Source organism: Dasypus novemcinctus, chromosome 5 (assembly GCF_030445035.2).
Source record: "Dasypus novemcinctus isolate mDasNov1 chromosome 5, mDasNov1.1.hap2, whole genome shotgun sequence".
In the NCBI taxonomy this organism is placed as follows: domain Eukaryota; kingdom Metazoa; phylum Chordata; class Mammalia; order Cingulata; family Dasypodidae; genus Dasypus; species Dasypus novemcinctus.
Genome location: NC_080677.1, coordinates 18974840 through 18994831, shown reverse-complemented (window position 1 = coordinate 18994831; position 19992 = coordinate 18974840). Strand labels below are relative to the sequence as shown.

Here is a 19992-nt window from a genome sequence, read left to right as displayed (position 1 = left end):
ACTGGTTTCTCTTCTACCCAAATGAAAGAAGTAAAAATTTCCTTGGAGAAACAATGTTCAGTAGATGTTTACTATAATTTTAAACCCTTTAACCTTCAGCAGAAGGTCTTATGGCCTTCTAAGAAGAGGTTACCTAAGACGTAAATTACTGTTTTTTACAATTATAGAGGGAAAACATGGATTTTACATGAGTACTTCTTTGAGCTGCCTCCTATTTCACCCAATGTATCCTCTGTCATTAAACTGATGTTGTATGAAGAAGAGAGTGAATGGGGCTTTGTCTCCACACTAATGGGGAATGCTTAGAGCACAGAGAACTGACATCCAAGGAAAGTACAACTGTTTCTACCATATATTATTCACCAAGCCTTCTGCCAACTCAATAAGAGAAGGAAACCAGTTATTGTGAGAGAGTTAGAATTCTCTGATGGATGAATTTGGCCTCATCTGTTGAACAACAGATTTCAAATTGAGAATAAATGTTTCCCTCTACAGTCTATGGATTCCCTGCAGGTTATGGAAATATCAATCAAGAAAAGTCAAGGAGCATGTAGAATCTATCCACAGGAACTCAGTCATAATGCACATTCAAATCCTAGGAATTCTAATTTAATATTGTATTGTCACCTGAAAAAGACTTGAAAACTGATATTAAAAAGAAGAGGGTTGTTTAAATCTTTTTCTTAAGAAAGATATTTAAAACTTTCAGTATTGATAGAACTTTATTGCCTTTGCTTACTCATGTTATAAGATTTCTATGAGGAGTAGGATATTCATGCCAGATTCCTCATATCTAAAAACACAAAAGAAAACTTTCCCAGTGCTTGGAGAGAGTCCGACTAGAATTCAGATTGTTCTAACTTGTCTTAGAAAGTTCTAGCCCTAGTTAGTTTCTCACTGTGTTACACCCTTCAAGAACCTTTCTTATATTTCTTTCTCCTTCTCCTACCAGATGATCCGAAAGACAATGTGCTTATATACAACTCCCTCATGCTTTTCTTTGTATTATCTGGTACATATCTGAGCCTATTTTATTTTCCATCATTTTTTACTTGCAGATGCCAAATTAGTTTATGCAATTCAAAGGAATTTAGCTTAGGTTTATGCCTTTCCAGACAAACTGCTATTATGGGAAAGAAATATTCAAGCAAGGTTAACTCACAGACATAAAGGAACTAAGACACGTTTGGGACCATGTCTCATTAGTAAGTTAGGGTCTACTGCACCTGCCCATCTGCCAATATCTACCTGCCAATATTCCCAGTCTTTCCTGTTTCTAAATGCTGATTTAGATAAATGCTTTTCTAACCAAAAAGAAACAGTCTGGTATTTAAGTCAACAATGAAAATAAGCACTGACTTATATACCCCTACCTGAAGGAAATCAGGACAGGCTTGATTGTAATCAAGTAGGAGCCCAGACGCAACCAGGTTCCCGAAATCTGTAACTCCATCAGAAGGCGAAGGCAGGGAGTAGATGTGGCTCAAGCAGTTGAGCACCCTTCTCCCACATGGGAGGTCCCGAGTTTGGTTCCCAGTGCCGCCTGAAAAACACAAGCAACAAACAGAACAAACAAAAAATTAAATAAAGTAAAATAAAATAAACTCAGGGAAGCCAATGTGCTTCAGTGGTTTAGTGCTAACTTCCCACATACAGATGTTCCGGGTTCAATCTCAGGCCCCTGGTACCTCAAGGGAAAAAAAAAAAAAAAAAAAGGAGAGGGTAACTCCCACTTCCTTAGAACCCTCCAGCTTGCAGAAGATCCTGGGAAGGCAGAAGTGAGTTGGACTCCCAGAACTTCAATAAAATGTGATGTTGTACAAAAGGAGCAGAGAGGAAGAGAACGACAAAACTAGGTTTTCTCCTTAAAGTTGCAATTAAGAGGTTGATGATGGAGTATTTCCCACCCCTCATACAATTGGACTGAGTGCAAATAGAGGAATCAATAGCCCAGTGAGGCATGCCTATCCCAAGTGGTCCAACTTGGGAGCCCTACAGGATACCCGAGAACACTGAAATGATATTTAGCACCCCTGAGGACTATCAAGCTATCATTTTACTAATATATCTACACCCTATTTTAGGCAAACCTGATTATGGGTTCAAAATCTGAATTAGCAAAAGTTGATTGGGAGTGATCAATCTTCCCACTACTTTCATGAGATGGGCTCTCTATCTTCTCTAGGGTATAAAGTCACTCAAAACTTCCCAGAGCCTCTGTACCAGGCAACCCATTCTCTACACTGTCCCCCAGAAGCATCACCCAAGATATGCTGTCAGTCTGGGGTTGTCCAACCTGGAACATTCTGTCTTCCTTCACTTCCGAGGCATGGACTTCAATCTCCTGAACCCTCACTGCTCACATCCCATATCCTCCTTGAATGCTGTCTTCATTTTTCTTGCCCACCAACAACTCCCTGTCCAGATTCTCCTAGCCTCTTTGGTCAGTTTCACAATGTTGGTCATTTAATCAATTAACACATACATATTGATTGTCTACCACTGGCAAGACTCTGTAACAGGTGCCTCACAATCCGATTGCTTCTCATGAGTTTGTTTAACTCCCTAAATGGATGGTGAGCACCTTGAAGGCAGTCTCCTTTCCAAAATACTGCATATTACCTGGCACAGTTGCCTAGCATATGTTCAATAAATTTTACAAAAAGATTCCTAACTTTATAGAAATAGTCACTAGTTGATTTCTTTATATAGAAAGTTCCTCATGTGCCATTGGTATATGATGTACACATATTTTTCAAGAACACTTCTCTTGTGTAAATGCAGGTATATCATATGTCACTTTACTGGACCTTTTGATTTTTTAAAAAAAGCATTTTCTAAAATGGGGACAAGTTTAATGTTGCAAACAGGAATTATCGCCTTTGGAAGTGTCAACTAATTCTAGGTAACAGAGGGGCAGGAAAACATTGCGGCAAAACCCTATGAGTTCAACATTGATTATCGTATTTATTATTGGGCTTGTTAGAAACCTTCTTAGATTGAGATTCAGGCATGAAGGACCTTTGTTTTTAGCTGTAATTTTCTCTAGATCACTTTTTAGTCAAAGTTTCTTCCTGCTGCATAAATTTTTCAGTGCTAGATGGGCTTATGAGAACAAAATTTAGCATGCTCAGTGCCAAGATGGGTTTTCCCACCAACTCTAACTTTTCATAAAACGAGAAAATCTTCAAAGATTATTTCATTCTCTCAGTTCCTTGCCTGTCCTCGAGGCACCAATGAGTCTAATCTTCAGTGAAAGAGTACACAGATGTAGAGTTCACAATTATATCCCATCACCTACTATAAACCTTCCTGTTTAGGGGACCCTGTCTGTGATCAGCAGGCAAAACAATTCAGACTCAGGCTTTTGACTCAGAAAAACTGAGAAGCATATAGTATCTTTATTTATTTATTTTTTAATCCTGCAGAAATTTTAAACTAACATATCTAAGCAAATTGCTGGAAGTCTGAAGTAGACAGTGAAAATGATGCCATTAATGGCCTTGTTAAATTGAAAGGGGTCGCAAGCAATTTCAGGTTCTGTTCTTAACTCCAGTGGATCACTTGCCAAAAGAATTAGACACCACCTTATTCTACTTTCCCCTGGCATGGGATATGACTCCCAGGTATGAGCCTCCCTGGCACTGAGGAATTATTACTAAATGCCAACTAGCAACGCATCTGGAAAAAGACCTTGATCAAAAAAGAGAAATGGTAAATACAAGTTGAGTATTTATGGTTAAGAGATTTCAAAATGAGTTAGGAAGTCTTTCCAGAGGTTGTGCACATCTCAGCAGGATCTCATTGACTGCCACAGTAAACAGTGCCTCAAATAACGGGACTCCTGAGGACTCTAGAGACATCCAGCTTCTACAATCAGGGCAGACAGCTCAGGAATTTGGCACCTTATCAGTGGGCCTTACTTTGGAATTTATGCTCCCCAGTGTAACAGAGTGAGACTCATTTATAAGTTCTCTACACATGGCTCTTTTGCCCCTTTTCTTTGAACCTATAATTAGCACTATAATTGATAAATATATGTCCCAGAGACTTAAACTTTGATCAGTCCACGTGCCAGTTGGGCCCTGAATTTCAGCAGAGTTGCAACACCTACTCTCCCGTTCATTGGACTCACCCAGGACAATTAACAAGGAGAAGATGATGGACAATGCCCATCCCAAGGAACAGAGAGTGTCTGCAACTGCAAGCAAGGTAGTTTCGCCCATCTGCCCCATGAGATCTAAGCTCTCTCTCAATTAGAAGCAGAGTGGACATCACCAGACCAAAGTCCTCAAGACTGGAATGAACAAGGGACTAAAAGAGACTTATTATTATTCTACTATAGACTTATTATTATTCTGGCAATGGATGAACTCTTATCATTGATATAAAGGCAATGGTCACCAAAGGTTCTGAGGGATGGGAGAGAGAAGAATAGGTGTAATATGGGGCCATTTCAGGACATAGGAGTTGTCCTGCACGACTTGTAGCAATGGATACATGCCATTGTATATTTTGTCATAACCTACACAATTGGGTGGGACAGAGTGTAAATTATAATGTAAACTATAATCCATGGTTAGTAGCAATGCTTCAATATGCGTTCATCAATTGTACCAAATGTACCATACTAATGAGGGATGTTGTTGGTGTGGGAAGTATGGGAGGGGGAGGGAGGGAGACATATGGGAATTCCTTATATTTTTAAAAATAATATTTATGTAATGTAAAGCTTCTTTAATTTTTTTTAATTAATTTTTTAAAAAAGAATTAGGTTGGCTGAACTCTAAAAGTCGAATCTCAAAAGCATGAGAGTGTTTCCCAAGCAGTACTGAAAGGAAGAAAGGGAGAAAGTACCTAGAGATAATCTCCATTCCCAGTACATCCGTTGGCTTCTACTGCTCAATACCTGCTGTGTCACATTCTGGACTTCCCTACATTTAAAAACTTCCCTAAGAAGGAACTTCATATCCCCTTGTTCCTGTTAGCCCTCTTAAAAACCAAAGAGCGTAAGGGGGGAGAGGACAAGATTTTCTAATGGAGACCCCGTCAGCTTGCGCAGGACAAGCTGTCAAAGACGCAGCAAGGTGTGTTGTGCTGATTTCAACTCCACGTCCACTTTCTCTCCTTCTAGCTACCTCATCCCTGAACTCCCAACTCCAGCAGCTCCAGCAGCTCCAGCAGCTCCAGCAGCAGCAGCCGGGACCACCTGCACCGCCAGCCAGCCAGCACCCGCAGCCGGCCCCGCAGGCGCCCCCGCCCCCGCAGCCCCCGCAGCCCCAGCCCGCCCCGGCCCAGCAGCCGCCACCTGCCTCCCAGCAGCTGCCCGCGACGCCGCCTCACCTGCAGCAGGCACCTCCGCCCCAGCAGCACCCGCCGAACCCCAGCCAACCGTCCCCCACCCAGCAGAGCGCCAGCCCGCCTCAGAAGCCCAGTCAGTCCCCTGCCCACGGCCTTCCGGCGCCGCTCACGCCGCCCAATCCTCTGCAGGTATGCACCCCCACCCCGCCCCCGGCGGGCGCCGAGGACCTTTCCCTGGGATTGGCCGTCCCCAGGAGCCAAGCTCGGCGTCCAGTTCTGTAGCCTCTAATTCAGATGGCTCTCTTAGACGTAAGGAAGAGGAAGCAAAGCAGGCAACTGGGGATGCATGTAAACAAAACAAATAGAAGCCCGATGAAGTTGCCCTCCAAAGGATAAATGGAATCTCTTTCCTCCTGCGAGAGGCCAGCACTCTAAGTGCACTTGTAGCCTGTAATAATTCCTTTTTATGATACTTTTTGAAGGCAGCAAAGATAGCATGCAATTAAAATTATTACTAGCACAGTTTTGTAGTCCCGTGGAGAACTGGGTAGACTGTCCATGAGGCATGGTGGTTATTTCTCTAGATTATGAATACAATAGTGTCTTACCTTAAGTACTTTGTGCTCTTTTGTTTCTATTTTTCTAAAGACTCTCTGGGGTGAGGAGGAGAAAGAAATTTAGTCCCAGTCTTATGTCCCAGATTCCAACCATCATTCCATATACTAACAAGTAGTATCAATTCATGCGGAGAGCCTCAGCAAATATGCATGTTTATAAAATGCTATAGGTTCCATATCGTTAGTTTATTACTGTGAGCCTGAGGGCATCAAATAGCATCTTCAGGCTAATCATGAAAGCTCATCTTTCATCTCCCACTGAAGAGAAAGAGACCAGGGAATTCAGGAATATATAACTTTAAATTTGCTGCCTTTAGAGACATCAGCTTCAAACTGTAATGACTGTGATGTCAGAACCCCAGATCCAGAAGTTAATGGTTCAGTCAAGCCACCCATTGTTTGACCAACATAATGATGCTTTCCCCACTGACATTTCAGATGACTTCGTGTACTTGGTAGAAGAAGATATTTTATTGGTCGGTTGGGCTGTTAATGTGACAAAGTCCAACAGAGTCCAAGGCACCCATTTCAAATGCCAACCCATCCCCTCCTTGGTGGCATTTGCACCATGGTTGGTTAGCCCTTCATAGCCCCCTCCTACCTGAAGGCAGCTCAGACATCCTAAAGAGCAAAGGTACAAAAGCAAGATCGATTGGTACATGAACCAAAAAGCAGGTGGATTAGAGACTTAGTGTTTTAAAGCTGACTTTGTTTGTTACCATGTTACTTTGTATCTTTGCACTTGGATTCTCAACAGTGGCCAAATATCTTCCTGGAAATGAAAACATTTGGGTGAGGGAGCAGATGTGGCTCAAGCAGTTGAGCACCCGCCTCCCACATGGGAGGTCCCAGGTTCGGTTCCCAGGGCCTCCTGAAAAAACAGAAACAAACAGCAAACAAAACAAGCAATAAAACCAATTCCGGAAAGCTGATGTGGCTCAGTCGTTGAGTGCTGGTTCCCCACATATAAGCTCCTGAGTTTAAAACCCTGGCCCCCAGGACTTAAAAAAAAATTGGGTGAGATAGGTAATAGTGTTTTCTGGGACACTTGGACCACAGCAACTTTCAATCTGAGCATCTTCTTGAGTCAGGGTTAAAGGTATATTTTTACAAATCTCACAAGAGTGAGACAACTGAATACCTTTGGCACAAAACTGAAATGAACTCAGGCTAAAAAACTGTCTCCCTCATACGCTTAACACCAAAAGCACACATATAATCAAATTTACAGAACGCATGATCATAGCAATCCTAAGGTTTTTAGCACTAAAAACTCAACTCTATTATTCCAAAGAATAACGCTTTCTAAGAGCGGTTAAACTAGATGTACACATACCCCAAGGCAATAATCACTTCCTCTATCGGAGCCACCAAAATAGGTGAAATTGCCAAAGGCAAACATCATACTTAGTTCAGTCCCCAGGTGTTGCAGAGAGTCCAGTGTTCCTTTAAGAAGAGTTTTGAGCTATGTCAACACTAGCCTTCCCTAAACACTGTCAGCATCCTAAAAATATTGATCAGTGAAAGTCCAGCAAAGAGAGCTCAGGCAAGAAGAGATGACCACTCGGCCTTAGGGAAATAAATTCTCTTAGAATTTCCAGAGTTCTTCCAAAGGTTTCCCCTGAAAATCCAGAGGCTATTCTGTTTTGCTTTGTTTTTGCAATAAATGAAGTCTCAGAGCTATGGTTTCTTCTCTTTAACTCTTAGAGAATATTCAAATTTTGCACTGTTGGAATTTAGTCATTAACTTAACAAATACAACAGTAAAATACTACTCTCGCTTCTTCTGTGGATCTAATGAATGACCACCAAAGGAGTAATTGGGTAAAATTTTTGAAAAATATTACATAGTGGATATAAAACTGATTTTTAATAAATCTATATCAGCAAGAACAAAAGGATTTTTTTTTCCTTTACTGCAGGCATATGTAAAGGAAAGGCAGAATTTCGTGGTTTTAGAATGTATTCTTTTCTGTAAGAGCTGCAGGGTTTTTGAATTTGTAGAACATGGTATGTTTGAACTTTTTACAAAAGAAAACTATTAAAAAGGACAGCAAAGATATTTAGCTTTATTAAGGGAATAAAAATCAACTAAATTCATATATGGCAGCTTTAAATTTCATTGTGTTATTTTTTAATTTCATGTGGGCTTTATCTTTTTACATTATTCAAAATCTGTCTGAGAGATAGTTTAGAATTATGCAACTTAAATTGTCAGGGAAAGCCAGTAATTCAGAAGGTTGAGTTGTTTAAAAAAAAACCTTTGAAGGATAACAACAATTATTTCTAGAACTGTACAGATGCTGTCACATCTTCAGAAAAAAACAATAATAAATCAAAGCAGCCTGCATAGATATATGTGGGTGAGGTGGTTTCTCTAGATGCAAAAAAAAGAAATTAATATCGCTGGTGGGTAGTAACATTCTAGACTAAAATTCTCCAAACAGTTCTTGTCAGATTTTTCTGTAATATTGCAATGTAATTTTACTTCACTTTTTTACTCAATTCCGTGAAATGGATTGCATTGACAAAACCAGGTTGTTGTTTTCAAAATAGATATGAGCCTACAGAATTATCACTTCAGAGAAGGTTAGCTAGGGGAATAACTTTGTTCATTAATTTTGCTTGCTCAGAGTTATAGGTGGATTGGTGTTCTATGATGGCTGTAGCCCCCAGAGGCCTGTCTTTAGTTTCTCCTTTGAGACTCCAGTACCGCCCCCACCACCCACAACTTAATTCTTTCTGGGAAAGGACAGAAGTTCTAAACAGGTGCAAGTGCAAATGTCTTCAGTTAGTGTAAATGAGTAAAATCTGCTTGGGTGAAAACTCAAAATCAAGGCTGTTGGTTTTTTTGGGTTTTTTCCTCTTATTTTTTTTAGGAGGTACCTGAAATTGAACACAGGACCTTGTACACGGGGAGCAAGCTCTTAACCACTGAGCTACAACCACTCCTCAAAATCAAGTTGTTGTGGTTATTTTTAAGATTTATTTTATTTACTTTATTTAGTCCCCACCCTCCAAGCTTGTTCTCTGGCCTGTCTGCTCATTCTTTGAGCACCTTCTCCAGGAGGCACTGGGTACTGAACCCGGGACCTCCCACATGAGAGGAGAGTGTCCGACAGCCCAAGCCACATCCACTCCCATGGGCTGTAGCATCTGTTGGCTTGTGGCATCTGCCTGGACCTCTCACGTGGTAGGTGGGAGCCCATAGGGGTCGAGCCACAAGCACTTCCCTCAAATCAAGTTTTTGAACACTGTGTGTGGCATAAACGAATACATCTGTGTCCTGAATTCAGTCCTTGGTTTCCAGGCAGGTAGTTGTCCATACTCCCTATTTTTACTCTAACCTGCCAGTCACAGGCTGTGCCAGAATCTAAAACTGGAAATGTATAGCCTGTCAGATTGGAGGAAATCAGAAACATAAGTAGAAACGACGTTTTTGGGGGGAAGACGTGATTTAATCAGCCCTGGACAGAGAAAAGAATATACAATTTAATTGAAATACAGAATTTAGATTTGGATAAAGACCCCACAAACACAAAAAAAGAGTGACATAAAAGCCTCTTTTCTACGAAAGCTTTGAGATGGCTTTTCTTGAGAATGTTCCTTGGGAATATTTATTGGCACTGGTGCTGTGGGCATGAGCTGGGCGTGGCTGCAGCTTGAGAGGCCTCTGGAATTTGGAGGCCTCATGCTAATTCCGATCCTGCCTCCATAGCTCAGAACTTTGAACGAGTCATTCAGCTCCCTGCCTTCATTTTCCTCATCTGTTAAATGTGACTAGGCCCATATTCTCAGCCCTCAGGAATTTGATTGGTTATTGAAAATCTGAGACCCTGAACCGTTTCTGAGTATTCCTCAAGGTCAGGTTAATTTCTTCCCACTCGGCTGGGTGGCGGGGTGGAGAGAGAGCGGGGACAAACCTAAGTGGGATAATGATAGCAGAAGCAGGTTTTATCTTAGCCGGAGAGTCCAAATTAAAGTCAATTCTTATCCTCGGAGAGCCACCGCCGTGGGCTCCGGTGCCAGATTGCTTTCCCCCACCTACACATTAGAGAAGCTTAAGGAACCAAATGCTGCATTTAACCTCGGCCTGCTGCGGACCGTCCTGCATAGCAGGAAGCAGGATAATCGCTCCTTTTTCTTGTTGTATTGCACATTTTAATAAATAACACAGGAAGAGATCCGCGGACGCAGTTAGGGAGGAAGAGCTCTCTGGGCCGCCTGAGGCAGGAGGGGCGGGGCCAGCCGCTCTGACGCTGGAGAGGGAGCGCGACGACGCGTCCTCGCCGCGGGCGTCTGCCGACGCCGGGGCGTGCCCGCGCCTCTGCGGAAGGACTCGCGGCCGCCGTCCGCCCCGCCGCCCTCCTCCTGATCTTCTCACGGGGGTGCTTTCCCACCGGCCGGGACGATGTTCCAAGGTGTCCGTGTGATGGGGGAGGATGGGCCGTTGTCACGTTTTTTTAAAGCAAATAGCCCCAAATCCTGGGGAAGTTGTTCGTCCTAGGCGACTTTCACCCTCTTGAAAGCAAACGCTCTCCAATCACAGGCCCCTCCTCTCCCCCCCGGAAACGACCCGGTGCCCCGGGCCAACCCCCCACCCCCGCAGGGAGTTTGGGTCCCTTTTACATGCTATTCGCCAAGGCCTTGTGGAACTGCGTCTTCACAGTTACAAAGGAAGGGAGTTAAACACTTTTGGCAGCTCCTTCAGTTATATTTGGGGTTTTATATTACACACCTCTGTAGCCGTGTAGCATTCGGGGACCTAGGCAGACATAGTCATTGTACATTCTAATCGAGCTCAGAGGTTCTTCTCTGCCCAGGGCTGCACCACTGTGTAAAATTCCCTTAGCCAGGACCAAGATTAAGGTGAGGTGAGTGAGGGCACAAAATTTCAGGGTCTGTCCCAAAACACAGTAATAGAGACAGATAATATTTTAATGCCATATTCTTAAAACTTAATGCCAAAAATTCACCCTCCACAAAATGTTTTTCTGATTTTCCCTTTTGCTTCAGACTCCCATATAACTCACCACTGTTGCTGATCCTATCGATTTTTAGAATTTGGATATGTTGTTCATCATGGATTTTTTTTTTGCATTAATTTTGATTTTTTAAAATATTGCACTAAAATGTTACTCATCAGAGTTGCTGATACAGCTCAAGTGGTTGAGTGCCTGCTTCCCATGTGTGAGGCTCTAGGTTCAATCCCCAGTAACTCCTAAAAACAAAAAGTAACAAACAAACAAACAAAAAACCAATTCTCATTGGAGAGTGGATGTAGCTCAGTGGTTGAGTGCCTCCTTTCCACATTTGAGGTCCTGGATTCATTCCCCGGTATCTCCTAAAAAAGAAAATTTTACTCATCGCAATTTCTAAGTTTTGGCACACATGTTTAAATTTTGTGCCTGAAATGAGTGCCTCACTTGCCTCACCCCAGCCTTGGCTTTGCTACTCACTGTGTATTTGCTTTAGTTACAAAACGTTCTCCACAGTCAGTGACAGACTGTCTACTGTTAATAGTCAGGCAGGTCTTGGATCACACTTTCTACTTGAACAAAAATCCAACCAAATTTTACACTGGAGACAAACAAGTACATGTTTGATAATAGACTATAGTAGAAATCCATCTTCCTCAACTGCATATTACATGAGACTAATAAAGTAATCATTTTTTATTGACTTGAAATGTTAGAACAATCAAATAACCATTTTGGCTGGCATTTTTCACTGAACTAATTTGTGGTTTGATGAAATTAAGTAAATTTGGTGAAAATGATAAGATTAAGTATCGCCGTGTGGGCAAATTTCTCCCAGAGCCATCCAGGCTATGAGAACCTTTTAAAAACTGGAAGAGTCCACATGGGGTGGGCAAGTCTTTCCCTTAGGCTAAAGAACCAAAGAAAACTTCTTTGTCATCTATGAGAAACCCCATCGAAGCTCAGACAATTATTGTGTGGATTAAAGATGATACATATGAAAATGCTTTCTGTGCTATAAATCTGTTAAGAAAGTGTTAATTATACTAAAGAGATTTTTTTTTAAGTATGAAATTATTTGTTTATACTATCCAGTAAATTGAGAGCTTTATTCATGATTCACTTATTCAGGAAGAGGCAAGGTGGGAAATGGAAATCCTTTACCCAACTGTATTAGACACAGAATAAAATAAACAAAGCATATTTACCCATAATCTCTGCAAGGGACATTTTTTCCTTTTATGAAAGGAAAAAAAATATCTCCTTAGGAAAAAAACCTCAGTTCAACATTACTGACATTTCAGAGAATTTATTACAAGCATTTGCAATCCAGGAGGAACAACAAAGTTTATATTGCTTTGAGAATGGCAGGGGGAAAAATTAGTTTGCCAAGAATACAGTTATATACTGCAGGTGCTTCTTTGTCATTGTCTAGATTTACCATTTCTGGGTGCCATTCTGTAGATTAGTCAAATCACATAGAAGGGGGTTTAAACAAAGCAGGTGGCATGTTCACGCCACTGAATATGGAAGCTCATGTCAAGTAGAAATCAATGGAATGCGTGAGGGACTCAAAAGGGGATAGAAATAATCTTGCAGCATTTGAAAATGACAAGTTATAACTTTTCAGAGAAAACAGCATCACCTTCTCATGACCATGGACAGATCCAAATCCTGCCTGTTGTCCCACCACTGTCTGTTGACAGTGGCTGATAAACGAATCCCTAAGTCTAGGTCAGAATGTGCATAGAGGTAGGTTTTAGTAGTACTTGAAGACACCCAAAATGTGCTGGCTGGCACTTTGGTCTGAACCAGTAAAACATAGCCAATATTTATGTTGGACTTAATACACTGTTCTAGTGCTTTAATGATCAAGTATTATTCCTTATCTCTTAGCCTCAATTAATTTCTCACACTATAGGTTTGGGGTAAATTTTCCATGGGCTTTTAAATTGTCTTCCAGTATAGACTTGTAGGTGAATATTTTCCTGATCATAAAGAAAGCACTTTTATCATTAGCTGCAAACATTTATTGAGCACCTACAGTGTGCACGTGACCCTAGGGGAGTTTTGCAGAATGGACAATGGGGTATCCTAGAGATAGCAAGGTCCCTAGAAGCAGACAGACCTGTCTCATGGACTGGAAAGTTGATGTGAGGATTAAATGAGATGACTTATGTGAGAGCATCTAATTTGGTTCCTACTAGATAGCTGACACTCAAAAAATATTAGTTTCCTGCCTCCCTTTCTTTCCTTCCTTGACTATAGTTGTTATAGTCTAAGGAGGCATATGAGATAAACAGGCTCACTCAAAGTTGAACAAAAAAGCAAATAGAGATGGAAATAGGAAAAGGGACATTTACCCGATTAAATTATGCACTTCAAACTTTGGAAATGCCCGTATTAACTAGAATGAGGCTAATAACTCCACATGAGTTTTGTAGAGTCACTCAGGGCCAGAGGGAGGAGGAGAGAAATCAGCTGCAACTACAGGGTAAGAGGATTCCTAGAACAGGGGTCTGAGTAGAGGGCGGTACTTATGAAGCACAGCCCAGGGCAGATCTGCCCTAGGGCCTGGGAGCCCTGTTGGAATAGGGCAAGCAAACTATAGATGTGCTGAGGACCCAATAGTTTGTCCAAGTGTGTCCACTGTCCAAGCGCGTAATCTTCAAATAATTCTCACTTCAACCTACAGAACCTTGGTTTCTCCATCGATTTAAAACCCAAAGTATTTTTCCTTCTTCACTCCCCAAATTGTGGTGCTTAGTGTGTGAGTACAGAAGAAATGTGGTGAGCCCAGGTCTGCAACTGACCTGATCTCTCTGGACTTGCTTGTGTCCTTTATTCTGGGAACAGTTTATAGTAGATGGTCTTAAGTCCTTTCCAGCTCCACATTCTACTTACAAAATAACACAAGGAACATGGTTTGAATTATTTAGAAAGAAAGAACTGTATAGGTACAATACCATAACCCACAGCATATATGTAATAATCAAGAAAGCCATAAGGGAGTATAACTGGCTAATATACACAATGTGGCCTGAAATTCACAACGTGTGATTTTATATACTGTATTTCATGCAGTGGCCTCACAGGATCACAGTTCTAATCATAATAGTCACTATCATTTGTCAAATGATCACTACGTATCTATACTCTCTAAGTACTTCAATTGCTCATTTTCACCTCACAACACCCATAATGGCAAAAATTATGTTGATTCAGAGCCAAAGAAACTGAGTCTCAGAAAGTTGATGCAACTTCTTCAACATCACTAATAGTGATCAGATTGGGATTCCAGACCTGGTCTGTCTGACTTGAAAACATTCCCATTCATATTTCACTGCCTCTGAAATGTTAGTTTTGGTTGTTGGCGAAATATATATATATATTCTCATCTCCTTATTTGGCAGCTACATTTTCTTAGGCAGCATTTCCCAAAGTGTCTTCCACAGAATACCAGTCCAAAGAAGTTTTACCAAAAACAGGTTCCACGGTATAAATAAATAAATATTAAAAATAAATGCTTCATACTGTATGCTGCTCCTTGATATTCCCTGATGAGTATTAGAATACTGAAAACTAAAAGACATCCTGGAAGAGAGATGTCAAGTCAAATTTCATTGTCTAAGAAATTTCCAAACTTATGTAACCACTGGACTCTTTTTTTCATATAACATCAATTAATAGCCCATGGGAAATCTTTTGGGAACCACTGTTCCAAGGCTTCCTTCTCTGATAGTTGCAAGTCAACACAACTAAGAGAACCTCTCCGTTTCTTACCTAGAGCATCACACAGTAATCTACTGAGCAAATCCAATAGACTGAACCATTGAGAAAGAAAAGTATAGAAAGATAGGGCAGCAGGAAGGAGAAACTCAAAATCAAAGCCAGAGCAGGAAAAGCCAAAACCAGGGATGGTCCTTACTGTTGGCAACAAGCAAGATCACTTGGTAAAAAAAATAACGGAAGGTCTGCTGGGTTGCCCCTCATGCCAGCCAAGGTTTTAAGAGACTATATTAATCGAGGAAACAGAATTGACAGGAGATATCTGTAAACGTTATGAGATGTTATAAAATTGCCTCACACAACTGGGGGGCTACACAAGTCCAAATTTCTTAGGACAGGCTGCAGGCTGGGAACTCTGCTGAAGGTTTTTGACGAATTCCCCAGAAGTTGGCTGGCTGAAGTAGAGATGGAAATTTTCTCTTCTGACTGCTGAAATCATCTCTTTCCCTTTTAAGGCATTCAAACGGTTGGATGCGCTGTCGCTCCTTGCTGAAGGCAATCTCCTCAGTTGATTGCAGATACAATCTGCCGGAGATGCCATCAACTTACTAATGATTTAAGTCAACAAAATGCCCTCACTGTACAATTAGACCAGTGCTTGCTTGGCCCAGCAACCAGGCACCATTACCTGGCCAAACTGACCTTCCTCTCCAGATGGCCCTCCCTCTTCTCCACTGCCCGTCATTTCTCCGGGAATACCTGGTGCCATTCTTCTCGGCCACGGTACGGAGAAGAAGTGACAGTCAGGGTGCTGCTGGGCCACTTTGCCCCTGGAAAACCCGTGGCATCGGCAGGCCTGGGAGACAGCGTGCTCGCTTCTCTCCTCAGCTACACTCTCCTCATCTTTTGGCTAAGGAACTCTCCAGTGGTCAGGCTAGTCCCCACTACCCCGGCAATCTCATTCTCCTCCTCTGCATTTTAAAGGAGCCTTCGGATTCCAAACCACAGTCCAAGTCAGTCTGAAATCTGTATGGTGAGCCATCGCTCAGTCCTTGAGAGATTCAGATGTCAAAACCTGTGGGGTACCAGCTTCGTTAGAATGCTTCCACCCTGGCTCTTTCCATTTCCTGTTTACAGAAAAAAAAGGACCCTCAAAGGCTCTGATGTTTGCCTTCTCCCTCAGCCTCCACTGTTAAGAACTAAATGGGTCATTCTGGCTTAAAAAGCAGCGACTGGGGTTTCTGCAAGAGCAGAGAGAAGGCAGAGAAAGACCTCATGTTGAGCGCCTCAGTTCCAGAGGCTCTTCTTCCATACGTAAGAAGAATCCACGTGGCAAAGGTTCAGGGGCCCCTCGGAGTGGCGGGTGACTGGAAAGGGCATTTCCATGTCCTTGCCCTCCGTGGAGATGGCTGAGAGGCCAAAGCTGAACGCCTGGTGCCAGGAGCTCTCGGCATTGGTATGCAGACAGCTCTGTTCTCTGAAGGAGGGCTCTGTGTCTGAAGGCCCAGTTGGGCTCCGATCAATGCAACCTTTCCAGAACAACACATTTTGTCAGAACTGTAGCTGGACAGGGATCAGCGTGGCACTGCCACTTAGTTTTCTACACCAAAAGCTACTTAACTGTTATTTTTTAAAAAAAATTGTTTTTAAGGTAAAGTTAGGTGTCCCCTTCTTTATCTCAGCTGGACTCTATCTTCCCAGAGACTGGCCTCACTCTCCAGAGGTGAACGCTCTGTCTTCCCGTGGGGAGGTTGGGGATGTAGCATATGAAGAGAGCAAAGCAGCATTTAAGGGTTCAGAGAGGAGAAGGGTGCCCCCAACCTCTCAAGGTTCCCCCCAAGGGAAGCTCCCTCAAATCCGGTTGGCTTAGAAAATTCTTTTTAAGTCAGAGGGAAACTCATCTTGTACTTCTGTCCCAGGTTGTAAAAATTAACATGCCTTGGAGTAGTTATCACTTCCAGCGCTGTGCACCCCACAGAAGCAATCTGGCCAATTTGGAGCTAAAACCGAATGGTCATTGGGAACCCACCTGGACAAAGCAGAAAGCCGTTAAAGGCAGAAAGCGAAGGTGGGGTATTTTCCAAGCTCCCTGCTTGTGTGCCTGCCACACTCATTATACTGTAAGCATCTTCAGGGCACAACCCACACCCCATTTTCATAGTCAGTGACCCCTCATAAATAATACAGTAGGTATCGTCATACCAGACAGGAAGCACTGCACATAATCCAATGTTTCCTGGGCCACTGGGGCGCCTTATCCCACCGGCCTGCCTGACAGAGGCTGCCCTCTGAGGCCAGTCCTCTTGTCTCACCCGCCACACCATCTCCAAACAGCTGCAGCCACTCCCACGCTCCTCTTCAATCCCTCTGTTTTCCTTTTCAAGGGAAAAGGTCCAAATTCTGTGGCAGTGATTCTCAGCTTTGGCTGCATATTGGAATCACCTGAAGTTTTGTTTTGTTTTGTTTCCTTTACAACACGGGACCTGGCTCCCACCCCAGAGATTCTAATTGAATCCCTGTGGGAGTGCAGGGTGGGCATCAGCATTTTTTAAACCCCCCAGGTGGCTGCAAGTTGAGGACAACAGCCTAGGGGCTTGTAAATGGCTCCCATTAATTCATTTCAGAAAAAGCAAATTCCTACCCTTTGTTCACACAAAATAGTTGTTGCTCTAAAGTGTGGGTTGCCTGAGTTGGCACTGACTTTACCCTTATGATAATATGAGTAGGACTTAATTTCTAAAAGGAAAGAGCCTGTGTTATTTATGCATTACCCCTCCCTAGATTCACAAACCATCGGAGAGTGAAAACAACCGTTATCCATTCAAACTGCTCCCAAACTCTGAAGCTGGGTTAGTAGCTGATATTTGCAGAAACATGGTGATTCATATCTGACATGCAAAAATCTAATAGGGGAAATAAATCATCTTTTTATATTTTTAACATCCTCTCAAAACAAGAACTGCTACTGATTGAGAGCTTAATAGATGCCCAGATAAATGCAGCCTCATCTAAGAGAGCTAAGAAGCCGTATACCAGGAAAACCCCGGGCCCATTGGTAAATGCAGATTCTGATTCAGTAGGACTGGGGTCAAAAGCCCACCCCAGACCCTCCATGCCAGACAGTTCCCAGGTCATGCTGATATGCCTGATCCTGGAGCCGCTCCTTGAGCAGTAAAGGTCCAGTCCACAAACCTTCAAAGTGTCACTATCTCCATTGCACAGATGAGGAAATTAAGTGTAAGTACCTGGAATAGGCAAGATTCAAACTGAAGTCTATCTGGCATCAAAACCTTGCTTGCTGTGCTAATCTGCCTCCTTTCATTATGGGAGTAAGTTTTAAGTCGCATAAAGACTTCTTTAACGGGCAGATGAGGGTGGAGGTAGCTAGCACTCTTTGGAGAAAAGTCTCCCACTTTCCCATCTGCCTGAACTTCCCTGTAGCTCAAGTCTTTCTTATAGAACCCTAACTAAATATTGATCTTGGCACTGCTCAAGAATCAGCAATGCTGAGGTTGGGGAGGTGGAGTGGAAGTGGCCACACATTCTTCTCTTCCTTTAGGAAATATTCTGTTTTTTTTTGTGATAGCATTTCCAAGTACAATGAGATTAAAGTGGTCTGTGACCACTAGCTCTATTGGAGCTCAGATAGCTGAGGGATATCTGTGAGAAGTCAAAGATTTCTTTCTAATTTTTAAGCCTAGGACTGTCTTGCTAGCTGTGAACCTCCTACCTACCTAACTCTAGGTTCTCATTACTGTTCACATAGCAAAGAAAGCACACTGGAGACTATCTGCCTCACTAGGGGGTGTGGAGTCTTCTCTTACACCATCGCATCAACACTCTCTTTCAGGAGCAAAAGCCAAGGTACACCGTGCAAAACAGTAGCAAAACCATCCTCAAAATGTGTAGGTCCTCCACAGTCAGGATGTGTTCTTACCTGCCATCAGGTCCTATGGTGGTAGTCCATAGAAAGCACTAGTCTGTCCCGTCTCACTAAGGGGCCCTTCTGTTCTACAAAATGACATTCAAATTAAACATCTTTACCCCAGACGTTTGTCTTGCAAAATCGCCACTTCTGTTACAATAGGGAATTTGCTTTGTGATCATCGGGAGCAGAACCTTCATCATAAAAGCAACACTTAATAAAACACCATGGAAGTCCTCAAAAACATCTGCCCTTTTGAAGTTCTTGGCCTATCATTTTGTATTTCTTGCAAGCAGACATGCGAACCCAGTAACGCAGGCAAATCCTTGACACTTGCTCGATGTCTGTCTACGCCAGATTGAACGGGCAGGTCCAGCCTTAGGAGGCATAAAAAAATGCATGAGCTAATGTAAAAGAAGCTAATTTCAGAAGACAAACCCTTAAACCCTGCCAACCCAGTCAAATACGGGCATGGCTGTGTCCTTGCATTAAAGGGTTAAAAGGGTTAGAATATGTGCATGTGTATAGACATTAAAATTTCACACTTATACATATGCGCGTTCAATATCTGCGTGTATGTATATGTGTGTGGGGGTTTATTTTATATACACACAGGCATGTATTCATTTAAAATCTGTTTTAGAAACACCAAATCAGGGATTCTTAAAGTGTTCACCTATAGGGTTATCCACATAGTCTGGGCAAATCAGCAGACTGTGAGCACTGGGGAAAAATGGCATTGTGTGAGGCTTTTCTTTCTTTCCTTTTCTGCCTGGCATGTTTTGAGAGAATGACTAAGCAGGGCTGGAGATTATGAATTTGCTTAAGTGTGAATGGCTTATTGCTGAGTGAGAGCGCCTCTGCCCCTCCCCAGGTGACTGACTGGGCTGCAGGTCTTCACACTCGATGCCTGGATTTGACTCGAAAATTCTGCCAAGTCTTTTACTCTGAAATTTATCTTAATTAGATCTGAAAGACCAGCCACAGCAGAATAGTCACACCGATTAAAATGAAAAACAGGAGAAATTACTGATCAAATTAATCATAATGTCGGGTTACAGCTGTAGGTCTGATGTAATTTGCCACTCCAGTGAGTTACATCGGCCCGGGCCTGGGAAAGGGAGCTGGCTTTACGCTGATCCGTGACTCCCCAGCTCCAGGCGGCCTGGCAGGAGGCTGATTCCATTCATTTTCCTGGCTGGCTCTGACCTCCTTGCCGCAACTAGAAACAAATCAGGCACCAAACAAATGGAGGCAGGCGGGGGTGCGGTAGGAAGTGCGGAGTACACAAGAAATATTCTTGTATCCAAGTGAACGGACAATTTCAAAACAGTGAGATCTTAAAACTTGGCTTGGCAGGTTTGGGGCTTTGTGCTCCTTTGGCTTTTTTGCTTTTGGTTTTTCCACTTAACCTCTTCTTCGTTTTACTTGAGGTGACCTG

General features: G+C 42.6%; 1 protein-coding gene and 1 pseudogene across 1 annotated transcript in view; one reads left to right on the top strand and one right to left on the bottom strand.

Moving 5' to 3' along the window:
• Positions 1 to 19992, top strand: part of POU6F2 (POU class 6 homeobox 2) — a 382627-nt gene that overhangs the window by 256458 nt on the left and 106177 nt on the right. The window contains exon 4 of the mRNA XM_071215088.1: positions 5135 to 5490. Coding sequence (XP_071071189.1) covers positions 5135 to 5490 — 356 coding nt within the window. The remainder of the gene's footprint in view (positions 1 to 5134; positions 5491 to 19992) is intronic.
• The window catches only part of LOC105746523 (heterogeneous nuclear ribonucleoprotein A1-like), a 56756-nt pseudogene that overhangs the window by 22941 nt on the left and 13823 nt on the right, over positions 1 to 19992 (bottom strand).